The following is a 21,882-nucleotide window of genomic DNA, read 5'->3' as shown; positions in this document are numbered from 1 at the left end:
ATAGGGCTTTAAATTTGGTGTACGCACAACACTTTGCTAGCCCAGCACTTCATTAATATTTGACACTATTTTAGGCAGGCGGGAAAGGAGAAGTGGATATGTTGTGACTGCTATACTATGCAACCCTACTATTACATTACTATAATGTTCTATTCCTGGCAGCCTTTGAGGTAACTGGAATAAATGGTAAAGTATGTAAAGTGACACTCCCTGGCAGCCATTTTGGAAACACCTATCTGTTACTCTTTAGCTCTTACATGAATATGTTAAAATAATAATGAGTTACAGTTTACGCTAGCTGTCTTGAATTTACATTCTGATTTACAGAGATGTGCACGAGTAACTGGAGTCAGACTCAAGTTTTAAAATAAGATTCGTGAATTTGTTTAGCACTTTTTGCTAGTTCCATTACTAGACTTAGTAGCATGCACTGTATCCTTTGTTTTGGTAGAAGTTGAAAAGTTACAAGAAGACTCAAAATGTTAAGACCTGAGACTTTGGGATGAATAATGCTTTGGACCTACAGTGGTGTGAAAAAGTGTTTGCCCCCATCCTGATTTCTTATTTTTTTGCATGTTTGTCACACTTAAATGTTTCAGATCATCAAACAAGTTTAAATATTAGTCAAAGATAACACAAGTAAACACAAAATGCAGTTTTTAAATGAAGGTTGTTATTATTAAGGGAAAACAAAATCCAAACCTACATGGCCCTGTGTGAAAAAGTGATTGCCCCCTAAACCTATTAACTGGTTGGGCCACCCTTAGCAGCAACAACTGCAATCAAGCGTTTGCGATAACTTGCAATGAGTCTTTTACAGCGCTGTGGAGGAATTTTGGCCCACTCATCTTTGCAGAATTGTTGTAATTCAGCCACATTGGAGGGTTTTCGAGCATGAACTGCCTTTTTAAGGTCATGCCACAGCATCTCAATAGGATTCAGGTCAGGACTTTGACTAGGCCACTCCAAAGTCTTCATTTTGTTTTTCTTCAGCCATTCAGAGGTGGACTTGCTGGTGTGTTTTGGATCATTGTCCTGCTGCAGAACCCAAGTTCGCTTCAGCTTGAGGTCACGAACAGATGGCCGGACATTCTCCTTCAGGATTTTTTGGTAGACAGCAGAATTCATGGTTCCATTTATCACAGCAAGTCTTCCAGGTCCTGAAGCAGCAAAACAGCCCCAGACCATCACACTACCACCACCATATTTTACTGTTGGTATGATGTTCTTTTTCTGAAATGCGGTGTTACTTTTACGCCAGATGTAATGGGACACTCACCTTCCAAAAAGTTCAACTTTTGTCTCGTCAGTCCACAGAGTATTTTCCCAAAAGTCTTGGGGATCATTAAGATGTTTTCTGGCAAAAATGAGACGAGCCTTAATGTTCTTTTTGCTCAGCAGTGGTTTTCGTCTTGGAACTCTGCCATGCAGGCCATTTTTGCCCAGTCTCTTCTTATGGTGGAGTCATGAACACTGACCGTAACTGAGGCAAGTGAGGCCTGCAGTTCTTTGGATGTTGTTGTGGGGTCTTTTGTGACCTCTTGGATGAGTCGTCGCTGCGCTCTTGGGGTAATTTTGGTCGGCCGGCCACTCCTGGGAAGGTTCACCACTGTTCCATGTTTTCGCCATTTGTGGATAATGGCTCTCACTGTGGTTCTCTGGAGTCCCAAAGCTTTAGAAATGGCTTTATAACCTTTTCCAGACTGATAGATCTCAATTAATTTCTTTCTCATTTGTTCCTGAATTTCTTTGGATCTCGGCATGATGTCTAGCTTTTGAAGATCTTTTGGTCTACTTCACTTTGTCAGGCAGGTCCTATTTAAGTGATTTCTTGATTGAGAACAGGTGTGGCAGTAATCAGGCCTGGGTGTGGCTAGAGAAATTGAACTCGGGTGTGATAAGCCACAGTTAAGTTATGTTTTAACAGGTGGGGTAAACACTTTTTCACACAGGGCCATGTAGGTTTGGATTTTGTTTTCCCTTAATAATAACAATCTTCATTTAAAAACTGCATTTTGTGTTTACTTGTGTTATCTTTGACTAATATTTAAACTTGTTTGATGATCTGAAACATTTAAGTGTGACAAACATGCAAAAAAATAAGAAATCAGGAAGGGGGCAAACACTTTTTCACACCACTGTATGTCCGCCCTTTAGACTCAAATAATTATACTTTGATGTTTTACGGTTTTCACCAAACATCTTCCAGAACCATCTTCCAAACATGATGCTATCCGAATAAGTAAACCTTTTACATTATTACAGATAGCTAGCTATATTTTTACCCTGCTTAAAAAAATAAAATAAAATAAACTTAGACCAGCATTAGGTGTTTTGCTGGTCTTAGCTGGTGCAGCTGGTCTTCCAGCCTTGCCAACTGGTGTCCTGATAGTTTAACTAGCTAGCTAGTTGGCCTTATAGCCTCTAAAAACCCCAAACCTGTCCAAAACCATCAAATAAGACTCTCCTGACCAGTGGAAACCAGCTTGGTGGCCAGATAAGTAAACCACCTTAGGCTGCTTTAAACTGTTTTTCAGCACAGTATAATTAGTGATAGACCTATAATTGGCTATTTTGAGATTATTTGACATCAGCCATTGAAAACCTCATAGTAGTTGACCATTTTTGTATAATACATAACTACCGTATACAAAATGTTAACTTGGCAACTCATAGCCTATAGATCCATCATAAGAGCTGTATATAAATGAAACTTAAGCTTATTTTTCATTGAAATGTATTGCCAGATGTTTGGTATCTGTTATCAAGAACCTCCATACAGTTTAGTTAATCCTAACTGTATTCCTCCTCTGTCCCACAGACAGTGAAATCGTCCCCCCAGACTTCATCCGGCCACGATCCTTTACCACAGTGCGAGGATCTGCCTCCTTTCGACGCGAGGCAGACACTTCCCGTCTATCCGTCAGCCTATGCGATCTCAACCTGCAGCAAGATGATGCTAGGCTTCGACTTCCTCCAGCCCCCGTCGCCTGTCCCATCCCTCAAAACTCCATGAATTCCCAGCAGTCATCACTGCTACCCCACACCTTAGAGTGTGACCTACGTTTCCACCAGCTCCGGGGGGCCCACATAAAAACCCTAAACGAACAGACAGTGGCACGATCCGAAAACACCCGTGAAGAACGCACACTAGTCTTCACCGATCGGCCACTCCGAATCGGAGAAACCATCTTCATCAAAGTCATCAAGTCCAGCCCTGCCCGATCTGGGTCACTGTCATATGGTGTGACATCATGTGACCCAGCAGTTCTTCGCCCTAGTGACCTCCCGTACAATCCAGAAGCACTGGTGGACCGTAAGGAATTCTGGGCAGTGTGCAGGGTGCCCACTGCTTTGCAGAGTGGAGATATACTGGGCTTCCTGGTCACAAAGGAAGGGGAAGTGATTCTGAGTCATAATGGCACCAATGTGGGGATGCAGGTGTGTGTGGATAACTCACGGCCGCTCTGGATGTTCTTTGGACTGCACGGTGCTGTCACACAGCTGAGGATTCTAGGTAAGTGTATTAGAGTTATTAGGCAAAGTTTTGGGCTACTGTTGAGATAATTAATTTCCAATGGTCATTATTTTTTGTACAATGCTTTATTCCCAACACATTACAGAAGTAAAATTGGTTGTGAATATAATTTCAAGTTAACTTTACTTACAATAATTGTTTTTTTAGGGTTTTTTTTTTTGTTTGTTTTTTGTTTTTTGCTCTATTCATTTGAGAGCATTTTTTCCCTCAGTAATTTTTCCTAACTAAAACACTCAACAAAGGTAGGTAATTTTGAAATAAATGTATAAAATCATAACCACTTACATGAGATGAAGACTTTAGTCATATTAACCTTAGAAAAGCTGTTTTATTGTACATAGAGAGGGTCCTCTTATGAGGGCAGCCATGTTAGAATCACATGATCAGCCGAATAGTACTCAGTCTCAGTCACCACCCTGTTATTTGACACTTTCACTCAGGGATTAAAGTAATCATGGCTGACTGTTAATAGTACATTTCTATAATTAAAACTATTGATTTTAAATGATGCTGCATCCAAGCCGTTAGGTCCAAGATGGCACAATTAAAAAGGTTACTGAATGCACCTTTAATTTAATTATGAATTTAAATCCATTAAATTCATGAAATACAAATAAAAAATAACGCAATTAGTCATGCCCCCTGAACTGCATGTAAATTCTAAATTGAAGCAGTTTAAGCGTGAAGTACATCAGCCACGTCAGCAAGGGGCAGTCAGCACAAATCAACAAACCTCGAAAGCAGTGCTGCCACAGAATGAGAGCCGGTCACACAGGGCGTGTTCTTGACAGCTGGGCGAAGCACATAAGAATTCATCTCAAGGCACGATTTTCAAGGTTTCGGCTACTTTTAACTTGACATGGCATCCTAAAAATGCAGCGTTGGGGGCCTGGGTATCTCAGTGGTAAAAGACGCTGGCTACCACCCCTGGAGTTCGCTAGTTCGAATCCCAGGGCGTGCTGAGTGACTCCAGCCAGGTCTCCTAAGCAACCAAATTGGCCCAGTTGCTTGGGAGGGTAGAGTCACATGGGGTAACCTCCTCATGGTTGCTATAATGTGGTTCGTTCTCGGTGGGGCGCGTGTGAGTTGAGCGCAGATGCCGCGGTGGATGGCGTGAAGCCTCCACAGGTGCTATGTCTCCGTGGCAACGCGCTCAACAAGCCACGTGATAAGATGCACGGGTTGATGGTCTCAGATGCGGAGGCAACTGGGATTCGTCCTTTTCCACCCAGATTGAAGCGAATCACTACGTGACCACGAAGCCTTGAAAGCGCACTGGGAATTGGGCATTCCAAATTGGGTGAAAATAGGGGAAAAATCAAAAAAAAGAAAAAAGAAAATTGCAGCGTTTATGACAAAAACCAATTTGACCCTCCAAAAGCATCTGTCTGGTGCACATGTACAAAGACCAATAATTACAAACAGTGCAGACAGAACACAAGAACGATTGACAAACAAATTGACGAAATCAATGGCAAAATGATTTGCTGTCAACTGTAAGCTTTTTCATTGATATGGGAATAAACAATATATTGACTTCTAAAGCCAGTTTTGTATTGCCTTTTCAGTGCTTTACTCATCTGCCACAATATTATATTTATTTTATGTCCTACATATTATAATGATTTGAATTATTATGTATTAGTTACATTTAATTATTTACATTGAATTTTGCTATATCCGATTAATTGCGATTAATTAATCGACTAATTAATTGGTATGTCATGTCAAATAATTCTATTAAATTTTTTTAATCGATTGACAGCCCTAATTTAAGGGACTAAAATTTAGACAGCTAAAGCCACGTCCACTTATCCACTTTTATTTGAAAACAATCTATTTTCAGTTTCCTACATCATTGTTTTCCAAAGTATTTAGTAATAGAGAGTTTTTGAAAGTCTCTGTTTTAGGTGGATGAAAATGCCATTTCAGTGTGGATGGTATGCTTAAACATAGCAAAATCAATGCGTTTTCAAACAAAAATAGATTAGTGTGGATGTGACCAAAGAAGTGCCACTACTAAAATGTACAAAACTGTGCTGTTGCTGCCATCAACAGTATTGCAGGTATCTACTTTTCAAAACTTAATTTCATATGAATCACCTCAATTTTGCAGATGTTGAAAAAAATACAGATGCACTCCAGTAACCTTTTAAAACACCAGACAGTTCTCCAGGTCTCGCCCACACACCTGCGCATGACATACTCTCAATAAAGTTAAACTAAAGAAAGTACACTCACCTAAACACATGCACAGACAAAACAGGCTAAAAACAGGAAGTGTGTGTGGGAGGGCAGTGACCTCCGTTAGCTCTGTATTCACTCTCCAAGATGTCTGTAGCTACAAGCATATTTCCCTCACTTCCTCCCCTCTCACTCTCCCAACGCTGCACCAACGCGCTCACTCATCTCATTAGCATGCACTGAAGGACAGGAAATGAGAAAGTGAAGAGGAGTGTGGGCGAAACACACTTCATTTGAGAGCATTCATTTGAGAACATTTCTTTCGTTTACAGTCTCCTCTTTCTTTCTTGCTCTCAATTTGTCATTCTTAGTTCACCTATTAGCACAGTGTTTTCTTTAAAAATTCAAGGTGTGAAACGTCATTGCTATAACAGTTTAGTTGTTAGAAATCTTATTGTGCTCATTGCAGCAGGAAAATAAAATGAAGACATAAAACAACGCAAATCAATCAATTAAATTTGAGTTATACACTATGACATCATACCACTATGCGGTTGCTATGCGATTGCTTAATGGCGCAAGTCAAAAGATCCCACTACCAAGTCTCTATGATATTCTGATACCTGGATATGGCTCGGCTCTCTCCTTCAAAGGCTACGGGATTTTTCAAGTGACAAGGTAATGAGTCTGATTGCTTAGAAAAGTAATAGCAAATCTCTTTTTAGCACTAGAACTTGTTAGGTTTCAAAGTTGAATACCATGTATGAGCTACAGTAACAGTGATGCTTGCCTTGCCACTAATGTATCCATGTCTATAAAGGACACACAAAACAAACTTACTCTCTTTCCACTTTATGTACAAACAGAGTTGAAAATTGTGCAATCAGACAATTGTGTCTATACATGTTACTAGTGCATAATTAGACAAATAATTTAGTATTTAGGTCTTGCAGTAAGTACTCATCAGAAAATGTGCTTATATACTTTTAATTTTACTCAACCTTGCTTTATGACTTTCCCTTTTTTCTTTTTTGACTGTCTCCACCCTCAGTTTATCCATCATTGCAGGTGGCTGCTACAGTCACTAACTGATCTCTCATAGCATGCTTTTTCCAGCGATGTCATTAAGAGCTCACAATGCCTCACAGTGGTGGTATCAGAAACTAAATTTGATTGGTGGAAAATAGGGGGTTTTAACACGTACATTATGTGCAGAGACAGGAACAGTCACGCTTGACTTTTTATGCCAGTACACAATAACAAATCAAAGGCAAAACTACGTCAGCGAGCCCTGACATGTCAACTTTGATTTCCTGCAGAAAACAATAAGGCTAAATATATGATCAGGAAGTAGCCTATTCTTCTCCGACATAGCTTAATCATCTCTTTTTTGATTGGTCTATACCGATTTGTGCTCAGAAGAGTAACTGGTGCCATGTGAGTGTAATTATATTTCGATGTCAAACTTATCGACTTAAAATGATGTGTCTAAAATACATTGGCCCCAAAGGTATTTGAACACTTGAGACCGTTTAAAAATGTGTGAATGTCTTTAATGCATTAGAGAAAGTATCACACTGAATGGTAAACACATAATGCTAGTGTTTTTCTCAGAACTAACTTTACCCTTCTAAGTGGATGTTTGATATCAGTTACCTTCAAGTTCACACAGGTCTAGCAGAGTAACCACATGTGTAGTTTATCACATGTACTACAGATATGTTCCACTAACACTGAACAACCGGAGAGTTTCCAAATAAGTACCAACTTCTTTTTGTAAAAGTTTTGCTTGAAAAGCATACTTGTGCTATCTTTCTTTAAAATAAATCCTATTTTGTTGTCTAATGCAATGAAGTTCATACATTTTAAGTATGGCTCAAGCGTCCAAATAATTTTTTGGGGCCACTGTATACCATGCCAGCCAGTTTACGCCTTTTGGTTTTTAATATAGAAAAGTCTTTCAACCATGCTGACATATAGTGCTCATTTTACGTATGACAAAGGCATTTAGAGACAGTGGACTTTCTCTAATAGGTTTTTTTCACTCCCTGTATGGGTAAATGTTAGTGAGACTCAGCTGTTCTTGCATCTCTGTTAATCTAGTATAGATGCTTTCGAAGAGGCTTGGCCCTTGTGATCCAGGGCCAGCTGCTATGGCCTAGAGGAGGGGATTTATGATGTGTCTATGTGTGGAATGACAGGAAGGTGGAATGGCATGTCAGACTCATAATGGAACATGCTCTGTGGACTCCACCCCATATATAACACCCTAACCCACCTCACCTTTTCTTCAGCTTAATAGAGGATCACACTGTAGAACTTGTGAGCACAGCACATACAAAGAAAAAACTTGCATGCATAAACCACAACATTGGCAGGCCTAAGATAGATCTTTGGGGAATCCCACTGGCTCCTATCTAATATTGTCACAGATCTAGTCCAGAGTAAGTCCACGCTACAAATGCAGTCATGTAGACTAGCCTGAAAGGATCCTACATTAACTGGGGTTTTAGGTCAGCTTAGTTTCGGTTCAGCCAATTCTATCGCACCCTGTCATATACGCACATATATCAGATGATCAAGCATACCAGGAATGAGATCAGTGTAATTTAACTTTCAGTCTCAGAGCTCTTTTATCACACACGCTGTGACAGTGCATGGTTGTGCCAAATTCAGAATTTCAGAATTTCAGAATTAACACTTTCTATATGAGTTGGAATTGGAATTGAGTTGGCATTCTTCATTCAATTCTGGATGGTGCACAGCCCTGTATGACAGTTAAACATTAGGGAGAAACCCATCCATGGCATGTTTGCAAATATATATATTTAACTGCTCCACACTAATAATTGCTCCACAATATTCTATTCTTCTTTGGATAGTTACAACTCTAAATTCTAATTGGATGAGCCATGTTCAATGCCACTGTTACATGGCTATATATGCACACCTGTAACTGTACATTTTATATGAATGCACCAGGACTTTACATTCAGGGTACCAGATGAAAATAAAATAAAAATACCATGGTGCCATTGGCCATTGTTTTTTGTTGCCAAATTACAGAATTGCTAGATAATTAATGATAGTTTTAAAAATCAGTATTTATAGGCATGCGATCTAAAGACGTAATTCAATAACTGACAAGATGATATCTGACGGAACCACATGTGAACACACACAAAGTTCCCGACTGTTGCCAATGGTGACTAGATTTTAAATTATTGTCGCAGTTATTTATTTTTTGTCACATTTTCAACCATTTTAGATTCCATCCTGAGCTCCAGCAGCCACAACAACGCACTGAGATTAGTGGAACCAATGCCTCCCTCATCATCCACCAACACAAAAAGTGTACTATATGGTTCTGCGGAGAGCAGGAGACCTAAAGTTCTAGTGAACCTAAATTAATCACAGTTAGGGTGACTTTAGTCTAAATAGCAACAAATTACTTTGATTCATTTGTGATGTAGGCTACAATGACTAAAAACTTTGTCTCTTGACACCTACCATTTTGAAATGCCATTTTAAATGTCTTTTAACTGGATTGAACTAATTTCTAGTCTCAAACTCAGATGGCACACTTACGGACTGTGCATGGTTCATTCACCGACCGACAGAATTTATGGGAGTTAGAATGTAGGTTTTTATTTTTCTGCCTGGAAACAAAGTAATGTTCACAAGTTACAGGGATGCAACATCGCTTCAGCGGAAGATTTAGTCACTTGTTTGCAAGGTTTGTGCAATCAATCTTTGAAAGATTAAAAATAAAGAAACCCTCAGAAAAACTTTCAAGCACACACAGATTTAAAGGAGACTCAAATATGAAAACATCCATAGTGACTTGCAAGCCAACGTTTTGGAAATCCGCTTCCTGCACCACCACCGAACAGATGTCATAGCTACTTTGCTTGTCTTGCAAGAGGAGATTTTCATTGAAAAACTGAAAACGCTCCAGATATCCTCTTTTTTAATAATTGTATTATTAATTATATTTAAAATGTAACAGTAACGTGACAGTAATTTATATGCATCCTTTGTAAAAATATAAACACAAATGGGGAAAAATACAGACCGACTAGTAATGTCGACTTGTATTTAAAATGGTCACCTGTTGTATTGTAATGTTTCATTTCAGGTTCCACTGTCTTGGGTGATGCTCGTGACCCCTCCAGCCCGGGTTCCCCCTCTGCCTCACCCCTCTCGCCCTCAGGCCTGTGTGGTGGAAGTCCAGAACCCAGCCTCACTGAACTGGGCTGTTCTGCTGCCTTCTGCAGCTCCACTGAAGGTGCATTTTTCAGTGTCATGTATTTCCATTTCAGGACGTCAAAAATGTAAAATAAATGTATATATGTGAGTGTATATAAAGTGTGTCTTTGTGTTGAAATTTTTTTAAGTAAACATCAAATCAAAATGGACCCTACACTCAAAAATATATATATTCCTGGCAAACAACTTATACAAAACCTTTAAATTAGATTTATCTAGATATGCTTAATTTATTTTAAGTACAAATATAGTTGATTTGCCATTCATCAATGGTTTGATGAATGGCAAATCAACTATATTCAACTATATACCTGTATATACCAAATCAACTATATACCTGTATATACCAAATCAACTATATACCTGTGTATATAATAAAATGATTGCTTTTTAAAAGTTCATACATTTTATTAATTTTTATTCAATACTTAACATTTATTTATAATAATTCATAATATGTACATTAAAGATTACTGAATTCAGGTTGATGGAAGATTTTACACTTTTGAAATGCGTAAATCTTAAAAATAGACGTATATCCTTGATACACATTCTTAGTCTTATTGTAAACAATTCATCAGTGCATCTAATTCCAAAGGAAAAAAAAATGTCTTTATAATCTTTCATCAAAATGTAATACCTTGCTCCGTCTCTAAAATGACTTTACCTTAGGGGTGGGCGATATGACCAAAATCTTATATCATGATATGAGTAATTTTATATCATGATAATGATATATATCATGAGATCGTATTCTTTTTTCTGGAAAACCAATAAAAATCGGTTAACATAATAAATAACCATTTTGTAAGGCCTATTTCTGGAAAATCTACTTCCTCTTTTATAATTTTCTCAATATTATTATAAACTTTCCTTAAGAAACTCAAGATCATTTCAAAGCAAAGTAACAAAGAAAATATTACATGATTTTAGGAAAAAAATACACAACAAAAATAACATGTCTTGCAGAAAATAAATGTCAAATATATCTATAAACACTTTGCAAAAAAACAAAATGCAAAAAAAAAAAAAAGACCGTGGAGGGCATATTTTGACCTTCATTATATACTTTAGCGTGTTTCATTTTAAGTTGGTAATAAAGATTGTTTGTATTAGCCTACCACAAGTGATTATCGTCGGGTGACCCAGTTTGCAGATAAAATTTTTCTAATCAGTGTCGGCTTTTGTGAACCTACACCACAGGTTTCACACCTGTTTTAACGACAAGCTCTCCTTAATTTTCTTGACTTTTCTATTGATCATATCAGCAATAATTAATTAAATGATGGAGAAGTACATTTGTGCTGTGTAGCCAAGTGCACCTTGGCATGTTAAAGAGATGATTCAGGTGTCTGGATTAAGTGACGCTGTCCGGATAGAGTGTCTCAGATCACATTGGACTGCTGCATCCTCTGGTGTAGAGCTCTCAGAATCGGCCCGCAAAATCAGAATTGCAAAGAATCAGCAATGAGTTTGTGTGCGCGTTTGCACCGTTGCTGATATGCATAATAGCTCTTTTTCACACTCAGGGTTTTGGAACGCGGAAGTAAACGTTTGCAGGGTAAACTTCGACAGCGGTGAGTGGGAGTGAATGGGAGACCACAGCAAATATTATTTTAACTTACCCATTTGCTCCAAGACCAAAAGAAAAAATCCACTATTACGTTTGAATGACTTTCCAGAAGAGGAAAAAAATAGAGAGCGGTGGATTAAGACAGTCAGATGGGAGAAGATGCCAAATTTACTGTCACTCTCTCAGCAGTTGTAATCGAAACCCCCTCGCAGCTGTGGTAATTAGTTTTCCAGGGTAATATAACACAAAGAATAATGTTATAAATTTACACTCAATATTTAAAAAATTTATTATATAAAAATAATTGCGAGATTTACGCTGCTAAAGAAGGTGCAACCAAGCCATCACAGTCTGTGAAAAAGGTCAATTCCATTTGTGAATCTGCCGTTAAATCAGCGCGTGCAAATTTTACCGGCCGCAATTAATTCCCCGCTCAAGCCTGGTTTCAGCAAAATCTTTATCTGGTTTCAGTCTCACGTGAAGCGTGCCCACTGATAGATACGCATGCGCTGCGCACATGGATATTTACATATCGCAATATACACAATATAGCAAAATCTCTATCGACTGACACTTTATATCATCACCACGACATATATTGTCATATCGCCCAGCCCTACTTTACCTTTTTCAAAGATGTGCCCAATCACGATCATTTTTCAACCCATCACTTTCAAACACCTGTCATATACACGTCCTACATTTTTACTTGCTGAATATTTTCTTGCACTCGGAAATTAATTGCAAATGCAGTTTCATGCTGACTTTTATATGACAAAAAAATACTTTCTCTTACTCGTTACAGGAACAACACCCAACTCACCCATCAGTCTGCCCAAATCACCCACTTTCCCATCTGCCTCAGGCTTATGGCCGGATGAATGTTCTATCTGCTATGAAAACACAGTGGACACGGTCATCTACGCCTGCGGACACATGTGTCTCTGCTACACCTGCGGCCTCCGCCTCAAAAAGATGGCCAACGCTAGCTGTCCAATCTGTAGGAGGGCCATTAAAGACATTATAAAGACCTACCGGAGCACTTAGGGGTCCCTTACCCCCACCCAACCTCATAAGGGCCATTAAAGATCTCAAATAGATCTGTATTTAAACAGAGGGGTGATGTCACAGTTCAGGGACTTCATGGGGTCTGTGTTCCCATGGCAATGACTATTGAACCCTTGAACCATCAAGGCTCAGGCATCTATTCGCAAAGGTCTGTTGTATTTCATGCTCAAGTCTTTGTTGCAATGGTAACCAGTGATGTTGCTGCTCCATAGGAGCATCTGGATTTTCAACTGACATAAGACAACAATAATGGAAAATATCTCAACCAATTCAGGACATTTCAGGTGATTCACGGAAGACTTTCAAGGTTACATGTCTCCCGCTTATTTTCCCTCTCGGTGAGCCATAAGAAACTGCAGAAGTCTTGTTCATAGCATAGGTGCATATCCTTTAAAGCTGGAATCAATTTCAGTAGTTTCTCATTGTTCTTTGCTGTCCTCTCAGATCTAGATAGATCAGCTACAGCACTTTCACCGATGAAATTCATACAATGTCTCAGTGCCTCACAATTTTTGTCTGTGGTCGGCTGAGACGGATAAAAAATACAGATAAGAGGTACAGTGCGCTCATCCCTCGCCGTTTCATGCTAGTTGTGTTCATTTGGTGTGTTTATCAACAGCTTGCTCTTGTTATGTGTTAGTTGAATTCAGTATTGCCATGATGATATGGAGGTCTTTATGGATTGGTGACTATAAAGCCAACAGGGGCCGCACACTTTTCTAGCGTTAGTCTTGGTTCCGGTCCCATTCATATTCTCCACAGGGATATCAAAAGATTCAACCAAACTGTTTGAACTGTTTGAACCAAACAGCCAATACCGAAGAAGAATCGCAACATTACAAACTTACATTTGAAGTGGAAACTGATGAAGATACAATACAATTTTCTTCAAGTATTTCATGAGGCATCACTATACATCCCTTGAAGCATTGTGAATGATAATTAAATAAAAAATGAAGCAACTAGAATATAAATAAATTGATTTATTGAAATTGATTTTAAGTAATATATATATATATATATATATATATATATATATATATATATATATATATATATATATTACGTTTCAACTGAAAGTGATTATCCCTATGCCCTACTCACTACGAAGGACAGAGCTCTTGATGTGGGCACCCTGACGGGATCATGGCATTACAGTTTGAAAGTACCCTTCCCTTAAAGTCTTGTAAAAGGGCCCTTTGTGAAAAAAAATTATTTTCTTACTTTTGTTTGGAACAACCCTTCGGGTGGCGTTCCCTTCCTGAAGAGCCCTTCAAGGGCGCAAAAATGCCATTTGGAAAAATGCCCTGTAAACCCCAAAACCCGAAAACAACCATTAAAACGCTGATTTAAACAACTTAACTGCTCAAATAATGCACCAGCTGTAAGAAAAATTAATAGAAAAATTTATGTAAGTGTTTGATAAAATTATGAGCTTCACATTTCTGACTTTAAAAATGGGCCCCCTTTCACTTCCAATGTAAGTGCCTCAGTGTAACCACGATTTTTGCTTTTTTTTTTTTTTTTTAAGGAAATGGAAGGACAAATCGAAATACATTTTTGTGGTAATCAACATTATGCCAGAAATGCTGTCAATTGAGCTTAACTTGAATTGAACCCGGAACATTGCTTTAAGTTTATTGTACAATATTCAAATATATACAAATATATAAAAGTATGATATTGGATCAACTCGATTACGTCATTCACAATGCTTCGTGTAAGTAGGTGGTCGTTGTTGAGCAGTTTCAGTTTCCATGGTAGCGGAGACTTCTCTGATTGGTGGATTCATGGCGGATTCTCTTTGGGATTATGGGTAGTATAGTTCTTCACAAATAAATAAATAAATAATTTAAGTTAAAATAGCACTGACGTTTGGCTTATACAGAAGTATAAATAATTGCTCAACAACCTCTGAAATCATGGAAGGTTTGCGTTAAAAGGTTTATATAAGTTACTGTTAAAAATCAATTATCTCTATATGGAATGGGATTTTTACATCTGGAACCCTACTGTTACGCTCTATTTGATCATGTTTCATAATGTAATCTAAAGCTTTGGTAGGTAGCAGGTCAAAACAGTTAACGGTCTGCTATAACTTTGCTTATGTGTGTGTTCAACAAGCACAATGTTATGGTGGGGTTGAAGAGATATAATCTGTTGTACAATTAACCAATGGCTCATGTGATCTAATGTTTTGTAACACCTCTCCTCCTGGATATAGAAAAAGATATTGGACATTTCGAATTGATATAGTGGTGCTGTGATGTGTAATTATCACAGAGGAGAGCAGTTTAATAGAGCATTTCATCTCACGACCCTAAACCACATTGGCCTAATCAAACCTCGATTTACTGTGAACTCGATCTTGACTCTGGATTTGAACATAAATGCAGCTTCTCTGGGTTATCTGCACATGAAGCAATTGAAATGTTGCAAAGGAGAGCAAAATCCAAGAAGGAAAACAGCCTTAAGGCGTTAACCAATGAAAGAGTAATTTGTCACGAGAGGATATTTGACGAATTAGTCCATATTAAATAACAAATTTATCAAAATGTACTATTTTTAGAAAAGAGGTGAAAAAAGGCGTAAAGCTGGCTCAGCATCCCTGTTGATGCTGAGAAGGGAAAAATCATGGACAAAAATAATAAATGAGTACATCTGTAAGACTCCTGCAAAGCCTACTGCAAATAAAGAGTAGGCAAGTATTTGTTTAAGAGAAGATGTAAACTTTTATTGTGGGCCTTGACAAACAGTGTCCAATAAATCTTAGGGCATGGTAGTATGATTAAGTTATGAAACATCCTGTCACTTTACAAATAGCTGTGTGGGTTGGAGCACAAATTTTTTTTTAGGAGACCTGAGCAGTTGTGACCTCCGTTCTTTGTCCCGAGGCAAGTTTGATTAATTTTATATAGTTTTATGTTGGTAATGAGGGTGAACTGTGTGGGTGAATCTCAAAATCTGTCAGGAACATGTCCAGTTCTTATTTCACACATAAATCAAAAGAAACAAATAAGAAATTATATTTTTGTGTAAAGAAAATTAAGTCTATGAAGCTAAGACTTTGCAACATTATTTCTAATCATTTTGCCTCCAAATTCTCACATCATATTGCTTATTTTAATTAAAAAGGTTACAAAAACACTTCCAGATGCATTACGGTCACAAGCATTTGGAGGGAAAATGTGTTTAGTACTAAAAAATAATGTTACAATGCAAAACATCTTAATGGCCCTTAAATGCTTCATTTTCTTTATGTGTATACACTGGTGGCCAAAAGATTATGGAATAATGTACAGATTTTGCTCTTATGGAAAGAAATTGGTACTTTTATTCAACAAAGTGGCATTCAACTGATCACAATGTATAGTCAGGACGTTAATAACATGAAAAATTACTATAACAATTTGAAAAAAAAAAAAAAAACGCTCAGAACTTTTTAAACTACTTCAAAGAGTTCTCATCAAAAAATCCTCCACGTGCAGCAATGACAGCTTTGCAGATCCTTGGCATTCTAGCTGTCAGTTTGTCCAGACACTCAGGTGACATTTCACCCCCCACTTCCTGTAGCACTTGCCATAGATGTGGCTGTCTTGTCGGGCACTTCTCACACACCTTACAATCTAGCTGATCCCACAAAAGCTCAATGGGGTTAAGATCCATAACACTCTTTTCCAGTTATCTGTTGTCCAGTGTCTGTGTTTCATTGCCCACTCTAACCTTTTCTTTTTGTTTTTCTGTTTCAAAAGTGTGTTTTTCTTTGCAATTCTTCCCATAAGGCCTGCACCCCTGAGTCTTCTCTTTACTGTTGTACATGAAACTGGTGTTGAGCGGGTAGAATTCAATGAAGCTGTCAGCTGAGGACATGTGAGGCGTCTATTTCTCAAACTAGAGACTCTGATGTACTTATCCTCTTGTTTAGTTGTACATCTGGCCTTCCACATCTCTTTCTGTCCTTGTTAGAGCCAGTTGTCCTTTGTCTTTGAAGACTGTAGTGTACACCTTTGTATGAAATCTTCAGTTTTTTGGCAATTTCAAGCATTGTATAGCCTTCATTCCTCAAAACAATGATTGACTGATGAGTTTCTAGAGAAAACTGTTTCTTTTTTGCCATTTTTGACCTAATATTGACCTTAAGACATGCCAGTCTATTGCATACTCTGGCAACTCAAAAACAAACACAAAGACAATGTTAAGCTTCATTTAATGAACCAAATAGTTTTCAGCAGTGTTTGATATAATGGCAAGTGATTTTCTAGTACCAAATTAGCAATTTAGCATGATTACTCAAGGATGAGGTGTTGGAATGATGGCTGCTGGAAATGGGGTCTGTCTAGATTTGATCAAAAATGACTTTTCAAATAGTAATGGTGCAGTCCTGACTATACTTTGTGATCAGTTGAATGCCACCTTGGTGAATTAAAGTATCAATTTCCTTTCGAAACAGCAAAATCTGTACATTATTGCAAACCTTTTGCCGCCAGTATGTGTGCTTTTGTTTTTTATTTGTTTTTGTTTTTTTCATTTTGGTTTTGGGGTGCAATGTGACCTAGACATGTTTTTGTGAGAATCACCCGTGAATGGGTGGTTAGGATAGAGGTCTTCTTCAATTCAATGAAGAATTTTTATGTCCTGTAAACGGCAATTCAATTTTCCACTTAATTGGTGATCCACATCAACAGCTAAGAATGCTTTTTAAAAATCCAAATCACATTTTGTAATTTCTTGCAAATAAGTATAAAAGAGGACACAGTGTGTGTTTGTGCGTGTACGCCTCTGTGTTAGTGACTGCGTGGATGTCTTTGCAGCTCGAGTAATATAATTTAACTACAATGGACTGCAGGCTAATATTGTTCAGAACTAGCCAGTGAGCTTGTGTAAAGCAATCATTATAACTGGCACCTAAATTCATGCTGCTATTAGTATTAGCCAGCACTCCTTCAGGCAATGCTAACAACGTGTCGAGAAGCGTCACTCTTAACAGGATACTCTGTGAAGAGCTTTACTCTATTGTTTGAGGTGGTGATTCACTTTTGAATGTTAATTTATGTCATTAGAGGAGCCTAATAAAATAGCTGAATCTGAGGTGTTTCTGTAGAGCTTGACTTTGTTTTTGTTATTATTGGACCGAAAATTATGATTGTATACTTTGCTCTTCAATCCTCTGGGGATCATACGCCAATGGTTTTCAAAAATTTGAGCTGGATGTCTTGTATCCACAAGCTATAGTGAGCACTGCACCTGTCGGGGGTTTTGCAGTAAACAACCAGCTTTTTGTTAGAAGCCAGATAAAACTGAAGATTATGTACACTTGATTTGGTATCAGGTCTTTTTATAATTTTATTGGCAATGTATTTTGTTCTGAGGTATTTTTTTCACCAATCTGAGCTTGCTACAAGTACATACAGTACAGTTCCAAAAATGCCCTAAAGGCCTAATATTTGTGGCAATAGCTTTTGTTGAGTTTGGAATTCATAAGGGAAAAAAAACTTGAGCATATTGACTAAAATTTGTACATGTTTATTAGTCACATAAATGAGGCACCTTTTCCTCGAAAGTTAGTCACTTTATTTTGACAACTGTTTCTTTCCCCTGAGCTTTTCCCCCAGTTCTGTAATTCTCTAAAGATGTCTTTTGCACAATTTAGGGTGTATTTTAAGGCCAATCTTTGTGTTTTTGTCACTTTATGAAATTTGATTGTATTGTTTTTAATACATGTTACCCCCTTTATGACATCATCTTTCTGATTTAATAAAAATTAAGTTCATCTTGTTTAAATAAGTGTACATCTATGCCAGAATTCTATAATTTATACTTGAAATTAAATCTCAGTAACACTTTACAATAAGGTTCTATATGTTAATGCATTAGTTAATGCATTAGGTATCATGAAATAACAATTAACAACATTTTTACAGCATTTATTAATGTTGGTTAATGCTAATTTAGGAAAACACAATTTTACATTGTTAGATCATGTTATTTTATTATGCATTACCTAATGTTAACATATACAACTTTAAATTTGAAAACAATTATTTGTATTTAACATAAATATTAATAAGTGCTGTAAAAGTATTGTTCATTGTTAGTTCAGGTAAACTAAGGTAGTAAACTAATATTGATGAATACAACCTTATTGTAAAGTGTTTCCAGAATCTCAACAGAACGGGATTATTTATTTTACATTCACGCTATAGTCACACCGCATTGTTTTACTTAGCAACAACAGAGGGTTATACAGTCCTTACAAACGCACCACAGTTGAATTTGTTTTTGATTGTCGTCGACCCTGTAATGTACTTTATTTATGTACTGCGTTTAGAGCATGATGTGTTGAATCTCATATGTGTTGCAGAATCTGTGGTAAATGTTATTTACCGTATTTAGCTTTCCTGTTTGTTTGTTTTTTTAATTATTATTATTTTTTTTTAATCAAAGCTCTAGATATAATGAAAACAGCCATATTAGCACAGTGACCAATACTTTGTTTCGAAAGAAAAAAAAACAAAAAACTTTTTGATGTTTTGTGAAGCAACCACATGTGGGATCAGGGAATGCATAAATTTACCCCAACCTTAAAAATTTTAAATTGTAATATTTATCAAATCTGAATATTTTTGTCAATGGTAATGAACCCTTATTTATTTTATATATGTATATACACATTCAAATATGATTGGAATTGCTTCTTTTTTCTAGTAATTGTTCTTTCCTGTTAAGCATTTATGATCATTGTGTTTCGTTCACTCATTACCCATTGGTGAACAGTGAGACCAAACTTATATTTGAATCCAAAATGTATGATTCCTCTTTCCCAGGGTTCAGTTAAGGGCTGTGTTGTTAAATGAATCAGTGATTCATACGAGTCTATGAGGTCAGTAGTGATGCAGTCACAAAAATATGGTTCAGCTTATTGTGGCATTTTATTTTTGACTCAAATCCATGTTTAGATTTTTTTTTTTTTTTTTTTAAGTCTGTGATCAGTTTATGAATCTTTGTTTTGTCTAAGTCAAAGATGACTGTGTCAATAAACTTTGCAGATGTTTCAGTGATTGGGCTGTTGATTCTTTGTCCTCTTTATTAGCTAACAGTGAATCTGTTTAAGACAGTCTCCAGTGTTGATCAATCAATTAATTGTAATATTTATTATTATTTGATACAACATTTTATTTACAAATTGATCTCATAATTTTAGTGACAAGTTGACTGAAAAAAGTATGTGAATTTCTTAGTATTTGCTATGTCTCCCTTTTTGCTTTAATTTGCTTAGATATAAATAGTGACCTACTGTAAATAGTGCAGAATCAAATATATTCTTTCTACATTTAGAAAACGTTCATTAATGTTCAAAATCATAAAACTGAAGTTTATTTCCAGAAGTGATATGATAGGTGTGGGTGAGAAACAGATCAATATTTAAGTCCTTTTTACTATAAATCTCCACCACTGACCAGCCCGACGAGTAGGTGGCAATATGCACGAAGAATGGGAATCGGCAAAAAACTAAAGAACATGGAAGTGAAAGTGGAGATTTGTATTATATATATATATATATATATATATATATATATATATATATATATATATATATATATATATATATATTAATCTGTTTCTCACCCACACCTTTGAAGACATGGATTTAACCACTGGAGTCCTATCCACCTTTCTCCTGAATGCGGAAGTGTTCCACGATTCAACTTTTCAATTTCCAGTCTCCAGTGTTTTCACTCACATCTGCGTATATTCTTAGCGGGTAATGTAATGTTTAAGGTATTACATTTGTAAAAATTTGTCAAAAAACATGCCGATACTTCACAGAATCGAGATTACCGTGTTTTTATAGACAGTGCTTCACCTGAGTGTGTAGATGACATGAAGCGATGGTGAGAGATAAGTTACGTTGATATCATTCATTATTCTGAGTTGTTATGACAGCCAACAACTGCACAATTTGAGCCTGAAATTCATTTTTACACCAAGTAACACTTAAATAGTTGTTGTTGTTCTCTGGATCCCTCCTTTTGGCAGTTTTTACTTGGCGCCTGGAGACCAGAAATACAAAACAGGCAATTAGAATCATGGCACCGCCCAGTGGTTCCTCAGGAAAACTGTGGATACATCTGGGATGGCATGAGGACAGGGCAGTATCAAGGAATTCTGGGACCCCTAACTGTATATTGCTCTTGGCCCCTTACCTAGTCAAAAAATACAGTTTTGAATTTGTTGTGGGCCCCCCTGGACCTTTGGGCCCATAGAATTGTTTCCACCTTTTACCTCACTAGCTAGGGCCCTGCAAGAGGATGAGAAAATGATGATAGAATTTTATTTTTTGGGTGAACTATTTCTTTAATGACAATCGCCTCAAACAGACCTCCCATAAAGTAACAGATCACCAACCCACAGCAGCTGACCCTTGATCTGTTAAAAAGAAGGTTGAAAATACATTAGGCTAGCGAGCTGACCCTAAATCAGACATTAAAGGTGGAGCGTGAGAATAGAAGTGAGCAGATGAAGGATCAAAGGTATCTTTGATGCTGTGCTTGGACGTGCTCTGGAGACGAGAGGAGGATGAAGATCTCCCCTCATGTTTAATGGTGCATATTTCTGAGACCAACCGGAGCGGCAACCCTCTGTGAACGCACTTATATCCATCTCGACTGAATGTCAGCACTGCACTCTTTGCACCACAGCTCAGGCTTGTTTAAGGCTGCCCCCTAGTGGACGAAAAAATATTGTCTCCCCACTTAACTACTGTCCTAATCAACACCCTATCCCTCATGTTACGAGTACGACTATAGAAAACAATTATAGATTGGTGACTGTTAGGATATTATATCTCGACTGTCAATAAAAATGCCTTCAAAAAAGGATAGTTGTAAAAAGTTTTGATTAAGCTCAAAAGCTGCACAGATCATTGTGTCGATTCTTATGTTATGACCAGTGTTGGGTAAGTTATGCTAAAAAAGTAATTAATTACTAACTACTTATTACATCATCTTCAGTGTAATTAGATTACTGTACTAATTACTCTGTCTGAAAAGTAATTGCATTACTTATTACTAATTACTTTCTAAAACCCTTATCAACCTCGACCAGATGAAAAATATAAGGATAGACATGAAACAGTTCTTTTAATTCTTTCAAATAAATCATATAAAATCAAATAAATTATTCATGAACTGGCCAAAGAATTTAAGGGGGCTGCATTAAATTAGAGAACATACATTTTAACGTTAGACGT

At 37.2% G+C, this 21,882-nt stretch overlaps 1 protein-coding gene across 1 annotated transcript in view; it reads left to right on the top strand.

Moving 5' to 3' along the window:
• LOC127445308 (E3 ubiquitin-protein ligase NEURL1-like) overlaps positions 1–13,641 on the top strand; it is a 57,307-nt gene extending 43,666 nt beyond the window's left edge. Inside the window, exons 4-6 of the mRNA XM_051705295.1 lie at positions 2,822–3,517; positions 9,861–10,010; positions 12,370–13,641. Coding sequence (XP_051561255.1) covers positions 2,822–3,517; positions 9,861–10,010; positions 12,370–12,611 — 1,088 coding nt within the window. The 3' untranslated portion in view covers positions 12,612–13,641. The remainder of the gene's footprint in view (positions 1–2,821; positions 3,518–9,860; positions 10,011–12,369) is intronic.
• Positions 13,642–21,882: the final 8,241 nt, after the last annotated feature.

This window comes from Myxocyprinus asiaticus, chromosome 8 (genome assembly GCF_019703515.2).
Source record: "Myxocyprinus asiaticus isolate MX2 ecotype Aquarium Trade chromosome 8, UBuf_Myxa_2, whole genome shotgun sequence".
NCBI lineage: Eukaryota > Metazoa > Chordata > Actinopteri > Cypriniformes > Catostomidae > Myxocyprinus > Myxocyprinus asiaticus.
This window is presented reverse-complemented; position numbering and strand designations above follow the sequence as displayed.